Raw genomic sequence first — 11,531 nt, 5'->3', positions numbered from 1 at the left:
AATATTGATTTATTGATGTTGTATGATGTACTTGTTATGCTTATTCTAATCTTTAAGCAAACAATAGAAAAATTTGTACACCTGTAAAATTTATTTATGTTTAATCAAAAATAGGCCAAAACCCAGCATTTCTAAGCATCTTGGGAACTATTTTCAAGGTGTTCTTCTCACCAGGGCAATGGTACCCCAGTTACGAATTTTGGTACAAGATTCCATGAGGATGTTTCAAATAATCACTATATGCCAAATTTCAGAAAAATCGGTGAGGTTACCTATCCATCCCTATGTTGAAAATTTTAATGCCTACATAGAATGCCTCTAAGAGTTCAAAGAAAAGAACTAGACCCAACTGTAAATCTATCTCAAGCGAAAACGTCACTCAATTCTGAGTATGATCAACTTGATGTACGACGCTATAGTATATGTGCTTCCATGATACGTCATGCCCTCAGAGCAAATTTTACATTCTTCAATAAAAGAGAAGACAATTTTCACATTGTTATTACTTTTTTCTACAAACATGGGCTTCACATTACACACTCCAAATTCCAAATTTCGGTTTATGTTTTCACACCATGATCTGGAAGCAGTTGCAGAATCTTAACGTTTCCTCCTCGAGCGGCGTGTAGAACAGCATTACATCCATCATCATCTACACTTTGTAGAAGGTCAGGGTTTGTTTGGATGATATAACGACTTATGTCTAAGTTAAGAGTAAATACATGACACGTGAAGAATGTTTTAGCCGTCATTATTTTCATGTTTGACCGCTACTGCATTACCTGCCAGTAGTTATTGAATTTTAACGTTTCCTCCTCGAGCGGCGTATAGAGCAGCATTCCGTCCAGCATTATCTACATCGTGTAGAAGGTCAGGGTATGTTTGGATGATATAACGAATCATCTCTAAGTTAGAGTTTACATAAGCCACGTGAAGAATGTTCCAGCCATTATTGTTTTTATGTTTGACGTCTACTTCATTGTTTGCCAGTAGTTCTAGAATTTTAACGTTTCCTGCTCGAGCGGCGTGTAGAGCAGCATTCCATCCAGCATTATCTACATTGTGTAGAAGGTCAGGGTATGTTTGGATGATATAACGGCTCATTTCTAGGTTAGACATTACACAAGCCACGTGAAGAATGTTCCAACCATCATTGTTTTTATGTTTGACGTCTACTTCATTGTTTGCCAGTAGTTGTAGAATTTTAACGTTTCCTCCTCGAGCGGCGTGTAGAGCAGCATTCCATCGATTACTGCTAACACTGTGTAGAAGGTTAGGGTATGTTTGGATGATATAACGACTCATCTCTAAGTTAGAGTTTACACAAGCCACGTGAAGAATGTTCCAGCCATTATTGTTTTTATGTTTGACGTCTACTTCATTATCTACCAGTAGTTGTAGAATGTTAACGTTTCCTCCTCGAGCGGCGTGTAGAGCAGCATTCCATTCATAATTATCTACATTGTGTAGAAGGTCAGGGTATGTTTGGATGATATAACGGTTCATGTCTAGGTTAGACTCTACGCAAGCCACGTGAAGAATGTTAAAGTCATCATTTGTTTTATGTTTGACGTCTACTTCATTATCTAACAGTAGTTGTAGAATCTTAACATTTCCTGCTCGAGCAGCGTGTAGAGCAGAATTCCATCCATCATTATCAACATTGTGTAGAAGGTCAGGGTATGTTTGGATAATATAACGACTCATCTCTAAGTTAGAGTTTACACAAGCCACGTGAAGAATGTTCCAGCCAGCATTGTTTTTATGTTTGACGTCTAATTCATTATTTGCCAGTAATTGTAGAATTTTAACATTTCCTGCTTGAGCAGCGTGTAGAGCAGCATTCCATCCATCATTATCTACATTGTGTAGAAGGTCAGGGTATGTTTGGATGATATAGCGACTCATCTTTAAGTTAGAGTTTACACAAGCCACGTGAAGAATGTTCCAGCCATCATTGTCTTTATGTTTGACGTCTACTTCATTGTTTGCCAGTAGTTGTAGAATTTTGACATTTCCTCCTTTCGCAGCGTGTAGAGCAGCATTCCATCCATAATTATCTACATTGTGTAGAAATTCAGGGTATGTTTGGATGATATAGCGACTCATCTTTAAGTTAGAGTTTACACAAGCCACGTTCAGAATGTTCCAGCCATTATTGTCTTTATGTTTGACGTCTACTTCATTGATTGCCAGTAGTTCTAGAATTTTAACGTTTCCTCCTCGAGCGGCGTGTAGAGCAGCATTCCATCCAGCATTATCTACATTGTGTAGAAGGTCAGGGTATGTTTGGATGATATAACGGCTCATTTCTAGGTTAGAAATTACACAAGCCACGTGAAGAATGTTCCAGCCATCATTGTTTTTATGTTTGACGTCTACTTCATTGTTTGCCAGTAGTTGTAGAATTTTAACGTTTCATCCTCGAGCGGCGTGTAGAGCAGCATTCCATCCAGCATTATCAACATTGTGTAGAAGGTCAGGGTATGTTTGGATGATATAACGGTTCATTTTTAGGTTAGACTCTACGCAAGCCACGTGAAGAATGTTAAAGTCATCATTTGTTTTATGTTTGACGTCTACTTCATTATCTAACAGTAGTTGTAGAATCTTAACATTTCCTCTCGAGCAGCGTGTAGAGCAGAATTCCATCCATCATTATCAACATTGTGTAGAAGGTCAGGGTATGTTTGGATAATATAACGACTCATCTCTAAGTTAGAGTTTACACAAGCCACGTGAAGAATGTTCCAGCCATCATCGTCTTTATGTTTGACGTCTACTTCATTGTTTGCCAGTAGTTGTAGAATTTTGACATTTCCTCCTTTCGCAGCGTGTAGAGCAGCATTCCATCCATAATTATCAACATTGTGTAGAAATTCAGGGTATGTTTGGATGATATAGCGACTCATCTTTAAGTTAGAGTTTACACAAGCCACGTTCAGAATGTTCCAGCCATTATTGTCTTTATGTTTGACGTCTACTTCATTGTTTGCCAGTAGTTGTAGAATTTTAACGTTTCCTCCTCGAGCGGTGTGTAGAGCAGCATTCCATCCAGCATTATCTACATTGTGTAGAAGGTCAGGGTATGTTTGGATGATATAACGGCTCATTTCTAGGTTAGACATTACATAAGCCACGTGAAGAATGTTCCAGCCATCATTGTTTTTATGTTTGACGTCTACTTCATTGTTTGCCAGTAGTTCTAGAATTTTAACGTTTCCTCCCCGAGCGGCGTGTAGAGCAGCATTCCATCCATCATTATCTACATTCTGTAGAAGGTCAGGGTATGTTTGGATGATAGAACGACTCATCTCTACGTTAGAGTTTACACAAGCCACATGAAGAATGTTCCAGCCATCATTGTTTTTATGTTTGACGTCTACTTCATTATTTGTCAGTAATTGTAGAATTTTAACGTTTCCTCCCCGAGCGGCGTATAGAGCAGCATTCCATCCATCATTATCAACATTGTGTAGAAGGTCAGGGTATGTTTGGATACAATGCTTAAAAATTTCAAGTTTTGCATTGTTGCAGGCTTCATGTAATGCATTAGGCTTATTTTTTCCATTTTTATTACTACGTGTGTTATCAGGCTCTGTTTGTAAAGACTCCGTTTGTCCTCCATTTCCTAAGAATTAAAGAATTGAATGCATGAATTTGTTACACCGAGTTAAATTAAATTGAAAGACTCGAGAAATTGATGGAAATAAATGATTTTAAAAAGTAATGTACATGGACCACCATATAATTATTATGTAACTTGGAGCTTCCTCCATTAGTATGAGTTTAGGGTAGATTTCACCGAGGGAACAAGATTAACAGCATAGGACGAGTCTTAGACAGAACCTCTTGTTTCTGAGATATACTTTTCCTATTCAATTTAAGTAAATATTCTATTGACAGTTTATCGCAATAATTCAGGTTTTCTTTTTATAAAATGTAAAATTATCAAATTTTGAATGCAAAAACTTGTAAAAGCTAGAAAAAACATCAACAAATTTGCTTATGAAAGGTGAAAATAACGAATAGTGATCAATCTCATAACTCTTATAAGCAATACAAAATAGATAGTTGGGCAAACACGAACCCCTGATTCCACCAGAGGTGGAATCAGGCGCCCATGAGGAAGAAGCACCCCCGCCGATCAGCCACACCTGTCGCGAGCCCTGTATCCCGAACGGAGTCATCTGCAGTCAAAACCAGCGTCCCAAGAACGACCCAACAATCAGCACGAAGCACACCAGACAGCACCCAACCAAACGACAGGCTTTATCGACGAACTAGATCTCCATAACAACCACAGAACCCGCGAAACGCCGACCCCAACCAAGACCGCCGAAACTCCCGTACCATCAACCTGTCTGTCAGCAGATTGCCTTGATTTAAAAACTGACTATACGCAGAACAAGCTATTGTCACCCGAATCAGTTGAGAGATACAAACACCATATGCAGGTTATAAAGGAACATTGCCACACAAGCACAGAGAGTTGACGATGGAGAAGCTGAAATCATCCCGTTTGTCATACAGTTGAGTTTTCAGTTTGCGGTTAATGTCTACTTTCAGTAAAATATCTAAGTATGAAGCAGAAGTGGACGACTCTGTAGTGTATTTTATTTCGAGCTCACAGGGATATATCGAATCGACATATGAATGAAAGTTATTATTGTTAATAGACAAAACGTCATCGATATATCTAAATGTCGAATTGAAGGCAACAAGAAGATATTGCTTTTTCTCACGTAGAAGTGTTTGAAAAAACTCTGCTTTATACGAATATAGAAACAGGTCAGCTAACAAAGGAGCACAGTTCGTGCCCATGGGAATTCCAACAGACTGTTTGTAGGCCTAATCACCAAAGACCACGAAGATATTGTCAATGAGGAATTCTAGCATATTTTTCATTTCAACTTCAGAGTACTTGTGCGTGGAATCAGAGTGGTGTTTAACAAAGTAATTTTTTGGATGATCACTAGATATGAATGTTTCCATTTTCCATTTCTGTTGAAGAAGCAACTGTCTATGATGTTAAAAATCTAGTCTTTAATTTATCGTGAGGAATGGTCGTGTAAAGCGTTGAAAAGTCATAGATTTTGATCTTATTGATTTGGAAAAAAGTTTTGTGATTTAAAGTTTACTAAAATTCTTTTTCAATTTTTTAGAATCCACATTTGATTAACACCACTTCAGGCATATGTAGTCGCACAGTGAGTTTGAAGTTTCTCCTTCACAGTTGGTAATATTGTTGTGAAGAGCAGAGATATGGGCTTGGTAGAACACTTACTGGATTCAGAGTACTTGTGCGTGGATCAGCGACATTCAACAATATACAACGTCATAAATCGTACATAATGTAAATTTGAAAGCAGGATAAACACAAACAATTGCAAAAACAAGAAGAGAGATAAATTACAGAGGAGGAGTAAGCAACTCCTGTTGACCAATTACACTGTGAACCTTATAATACATATCTTTATACGCAAACATGAGAAGTTCATTGTCAAATACGTCTTTACCATTGCTATACGACACATCATACAACATTCGTCCTGATGGCAAGTTGTATTTGCAAATACGATAATTGTAATGACCATGTAGTCTCCAAAATGAATAGAAAAAGATAACAAATATCAATAAATCTCAGAAATCCTAAAAAATAATACAAAATTAAGAAAAGGGCAAACATGGACCTCATGAAAAACTAGAGGCGGGGTCTGGATGAGTAAGGATCCCCTATGGACCCTGCGGACTTAAGAAATAACTGTTGACATTCCTGTAACATCTTCATATGAGTGAGTAGCTTATTTCCGTTTAGAAACAGACTCTACGCAGAACATATCGATTTAGCTATGTTACGCATTGAATCACTTATTTTAAGAAAACGGCTAGGAATTATCTAAAATGATATCAGAAACGAAAACTTACCTGCAGGAGAATTGCTATTTTCTGCCGTTTTATTTCCTGTTTCGTTGGTTAATTCAAAAACTAGAAAATAATAACATTTCATTACTGGCTGATGGAAATTAATCTGCATTTGATAAATATCATTGGATATAAATTTCATAAGATCAGTGTACGACTGTATACAATGTATATCTCATCCCTTGAATAACATTATGACTATACATTCAGCTTACAATAATATTATTTATATACTATCTTTAAGTATTTTCAAAGAAAAGTGAAAATAAGGAGCTGTGATCAATCTCATCAATCCTATAAAGAACACAAAAGCAAGAGTAAGGCAAACATGGGCCCCTGGACATACCAGAGGTGGGATAAAGTGTTTATGATGAGAAACCCTCCCCTATGTACTGGTCACATCCGCTGTGAATTTTATATCTTGATCAGATAATTGGAACAACCCGTAGTCAAATCAGGGTGCAAAGAACGGCCTAACCATTAGTATGAAACACGCCAGATAGCATTAGACCCAACGACAGGTTGTATTCGCAAATTAGGCGGTTATAACAACCATATAATTTTAAAAATGATGACTTCAAATGAAATCGATGAAACCCAGTATGCATTAATTTCAAAACTGATCATACACAGAAGACCTATAGTATTGAATAAGTTGAGAGACATACACACGATATTGAGGCATGGCTACTGACAAGTAAGTTCATGTTAAAGGAGTTTAAGAGTTTTGTATAAAGTCAGTAAATTCCATGGTTGTTATGATGTTCTATTTTGTCATTACAACCTGTCCATTGGATTAGATGATGTCTGGCGTTTTCATTTTAATTGTTAGGCCTGTCGTGGCACACGGATTCTGATTACGGATTAGCTCGCTTACCTGATCAAGATTTAGGGCTCACGGCGGTTTTGACCGACCGACAGAGGATGCTTACTCATCCTAGGCATATGATCCCACCTCTGGTATATCCAGGGGCCTGTCTATGCCCAACTCTCTATTGTGTATTTCTTAAAAAGAGTTGTGAGATTGATCACTGTTGTTTATCTTCAACTTTCATCGACATTCTCATTGCGTCATCTTATAACAAGTCCAGACTATGACGTGTACTTCAAGTCAGGGATAATATTCTTAAATTTCTTGTTCTAAGTACATTTTTGAAAAAAATAAAGACTGAGGCTACTTTTGACCTATGAAATACAATGTGATTTAACTTGTAACGCTTATTATAATCTACTTATTCATAATGCAAAAAGACAAAACTACATACAAAAACTGATAACTATAGAAAGTACATGCAACGCGCAAGGATTTGCTTAGCAACATACCAACGAAATATCAACTGAGAAGGAAGCCATCTTGATTCGCATAACAGGAGCATGTACCAGAAAATGCAATATGATTTGCGATAACATGATTTGTGAATTTTTGTTTGATAAAAGGTTTAAATTACATTATTATGTGTAGCATTGTCGCCAATTAAAACTGACACAGTAAATCATGTGAGCAATTCACAGATAGCGACCCACATGTCAGTCGATTTGACGTGATGTCATCTCATTCATTTTGCAAAGCATGACGTATTATGCATTGATGAGCGAATCAAGCAATATACTCCCAAGTAGAAATATATTTTAAATTGAAGGAGCAAAATTTGCAAATACTTGATATACCATTATTTTGCGTGTGATATCGTTGTATCAGAGTTTGTATTGAAATTTGATCGTTAATAATTTGTGTAGTGTTACTTGTTGAGAAAATAAATTTTCTAGCAAAAGTATTTTAATGTGCACATTTAATTTCGTTGATTTTCAGTTTCATAGAAGCCTAATAACTTAATAGTGCAACAAAGTATAAAAAAAAAGAGAAAAAAGAATACCCATCATGGTTGTCACGGGGACGTGTCCTCATACCAAGTTACATTATACAATACATGTATTAACTATTTCTTTCAGTGCTCTCAGCCAATCAATTTGTGTGTTACAGCTAAAATTGAACTATAATCTGAATAGAATAATACTTACGCGGGGTTTCTTCATCTCTTCCTAGAAATAAAGAAATCAAAATAAAAGGCATTGCGATAAGACATATATAGACAAAATATGAAAGATCTATCTTAGATAGGTCGGGAGACATTGAATAAGTAAACTTTTTAAAAAGTAGGTCAAACTCCCAAATCAAAGTCAAAAGGGCAAACTTCACAAAATGAATCTATGTACAAAAACAAGAAATCCACAGACCTTATCTTTCGCCTGAATACTAGTGAAAAAGTATCACTGCTCCCAAGGACTATGGATTCCAAAAAAACCAAAAAAAGAATCCTGCTCTGAATATCTAAGCTAAATTCTAATATTCAGAAATAGTACAAATCAGGATGTATTCTTAACACTTTAATGCCCTCATACTTTCATAAACTGATGACAGAATTGACATAATATGATAGATTTTTAACATTAGAAGATATGTCTAATTTGGACCCATCATGGAGTCAAAACCCTCGGCTGTGAAATTCACCATTTTTTGTACATCCTTTTCAACTATTCCTAAGTATCCATTTAGATTTTATACCGTATAAGCAAACTTACACCTAAATACTATATCCTAAGTATGGTCCCATCCCGGGATGAGAACCCCTACTCTGGGAATCTTCAAATTTACAATTTTGGTAAGGACTACCTGCTCTTCATAAATATTCATTTAGTTTCAATTTAGTATCAGTAACACTACAGGAGATGCTATTTAAGTGTTTTATACTTAAACACTATATACCAAGTTTGCCCCCACCCTGGAATCAGAACCCCTACCCCGAGGACCATGAAATTCACAATACTGGTAGAAGCCTTCCAGCTCTACATCACAATGCATTTAGTTTTTATTACACATGTGTGGTTCTAGAGACAATTTTTGAAATTTGGTCAATTTTGGGCAGTCTTTGTCCCGCCCCAGGGTGGGGTGTAGGAATTCTAAAATTTACAATTTATGTTCCCCTTCTTCCAAAGATGCTTCATACCAAATTTGAAAAGAATTGGAATGATAGTTATGAGATTGATCACTGTTCGTTATCTTCACTTTTCATCAAGAAGAAGTTAGAAATTTCTACTGTTAACGCATTTAATAACTGATCATTTTGTCCCCACCCTGATATCAAAACCCCTATCCCTGGTATCAACAACTTTACAACTTTAGTAAAGGATACCTGCTCTTTCTAACTATTCATTTAGTTCCAACTTACAATCAATAGCACTAAACAAGGTGTTTTTTAAGTGTTTTACACATAAACACTATATAACAATTTTGGCCCAACACGGGAGTCAGAACCCCTATCCCGCGGATCATGAAATTTACAATTGTGGTAGAGTCATTCCTGCTCTACATCACAATGTATGTAATTTTTCTTACACATGTGCAGTTCGAGAGAAGAAGAGTTTTGAAAATTTGTCAATTTTGGTCAGTTTTTGTCCTGCAGGCCCAGACTGCTGGAATCCTGAAAATGTTCCCCTTGTTCCAAAGATGCTTCATACCAAATTTGAAAAGAATTGGAATGATAGTTATCAAGAAGAAGTTCTTTTAATAACTAACCAATTTGGTCCCACCCTGATACCGGAACCCCTACCCTAGTATCATCAAATTTTCAACTTAAGTAAAGGACTATCTCCTCTTTCTAAATATCCATTTAGTTTCAATTCAGTATCAATAGTACTGAAGAAGATGTTATTTAAGTGTTTTACACAATAACACTATATTCTAAGTTTGGCCCCACCCTGGGACCAAATCCCCTACCCCGGGGATCATGAAATTTACAATTCTGGTTAAAGCTTCCTTGCTCACTATTACTAAATACTCACATTCTCTGCTAGATACCCAGAAGTAAGGAATATTTTAAAAGAAATACATCAATTTTACAGTTTTTATCCCAAATTTAAAACTCTTTATGGTGGGGCATGAAATTTACAATTTCCTCTCTCCTTCACCTACAGATGCTACATACCAAATATGGTCAAGATTGGTCCAGTAATTTCTGGGAAGAAGTTGTTAACGGACGACGCATGACGACGGACGCATACCAATAGCAATAGACCACCTGAGTGACTCAGGTGACCTAATAAGAGTCCCATATAAAATAGCTCCGAATAGGTTATGATTTCTTAAAGGAATGTCAAACTCGGAGGTAAAAATCACAAGGTTAAATATCGTGATATGACAATAACTGTCTTACAATACGAAATATACATACAAAATATGAAAACGTTGGTTTAAATAGTTTGAAAGATTTTTCCTATATATCAGCTTAAATGAAACTTTCATCCCATCCTACCCCCGGTGACTATGAATTGCACAAATGTGGATATACTTTATTTCAGGAAGCTTTCATGTAAATATCCACTTTTCTGGCTCTGTAATTTTTTTTCAAATCAAGATTTCTAAAGATTTTCTTTATATATCCATATTACCCTACGGCTGGAAGCCATGATTTCAGCAAATTTGAATCTGCAGTTGTCAGAGAGCTGTCATGTAAATTTCTACTTTCCTGGCTGAGTTTTTCTTGAGACGATTTTCCCCTATATATTTGTATGTAAAACTTTGATCCCATATTGTGGTCCAGCCCTACCCCCAGGGTCCATGATTTTAACAAACTTAAATCTGCAATATGTCAGGAAGCATTCATGTACATATAAACTTTTCTGGTCCACTAGTTTTTGATAAGATGATTTTAAAGAGTTTCCAAATATATTTGTATGTAAAACTTTGATCCCCAATGTGACCCCACCTTACCCCCGGATCCATGATTTTAACAAAATTGAATCTGCACTAAATCAGTAAGTTTTCATGTAAAATTGAACCTTCTTGGTCCAGAGGTTCTCGAGAGGATTTTAAACATTTTCCCTACATACTTGTATGTAAAATTTTGATCCCCTACTGTGGTCCCACCCTATCCTTGGGGACTATGATTTTAGTAAACTTGCATTTGCACTATATCACAAAGCTGTCATGTAAATCCGAACGTTTCTAGCACAATGGTTTTTGAGAAGATTTTTAAACGACCAAACCTATTTTTACATTTTCATGATTAGGTATCCATTGAAAGGGCATGACCCTTCATTTGAACAAGCTTGCATATAAGTTTAATTTAAATTGGCCCAGTGCTTCTGAAGAAGATAAAAGGACAGACGGACAGACAGACGACAGGCAAAACGTGATCAGAATAGCTCAATTGATATTTCAGCTCAGGTGAACTAAAAACAGTAAAAGATGAACAAAATTTGTGCCCAGATTGATAGGCGGTTCATAAATGATATCCAAACACAGAAGATATTGTCAATGAGGAACTCCGGCATCTTTTTCCCTGTTAACTTTGGGAAGTGTGTGTAATCACGCAAGTGTGTAAAAATATCTTATAAATGTCTGCTCAGAATATCTGTATATTTAGAGTTCCCTACCATTATGTGATTGTAAACTGAAAGGTATTGGACATTTTTATAATAGACATGTAATGTATATCACTTCTCACATACTCTGGGGCACACTGAAATTCTCCTTTTAGAACATTTTGTATCATCATATTTTCAAAACAATATCATAATCTCACTTATGATCAAAATATCAGCTATCA

At 36.3% G+C, this 11,531-nt stretch overlaps 1 protein-coding gene across 1 annotated transcript in view; it reads right to left on the bottom strand.

The window, feature by feature from the left end:
* Positions 1–440: 440 nt before the first annotated feature.
* LOC130049233 (uncharacterized) overlaps positions 441–11,531 on the bottom strand; it is a 24,274-nt gene continuing 13,183 nt past the window's right edge. The window contains exons 5-8 of the mRNA XM_056146600.1: positions 7,945–7,965; positions 5,929–5,988; positions 3,186–3,631; positions 441–467 (exon numbers count right to left, since the gene is read on the bottom strand). Of these exons, the coding sequence (XP_056002575.1) occupies positions 441–467; positions 3,186–3,631; positions 5,929–5,988; positions 7,945–7,965 (554 nt within the window). The remainder of the gene's footprint in view (positions 468–3,185; positions 3,632–5,928; positions 5,989–7,944; positions 7,966–11,531) is intronic.

This window comes from Ostrea edulis, chromosome 1 (assembly GCF_947568905.1).
Source record: "Ostrea edulis chromosome 1, xbOstEdul1.1, whole genome shotgun sequence".
Taxonomy (NCBI): domain Eukaryota; kingdom Metazoa; phylum Mollusca; class Bivalvia; order Ostreida; family Ostreidae; genus Ostrea; species Ostrea edulis.
Note: the sequence above shows the minus strand (reverse complement) of the source record. Positions and strands in the feature narration are given on the sequence as shown.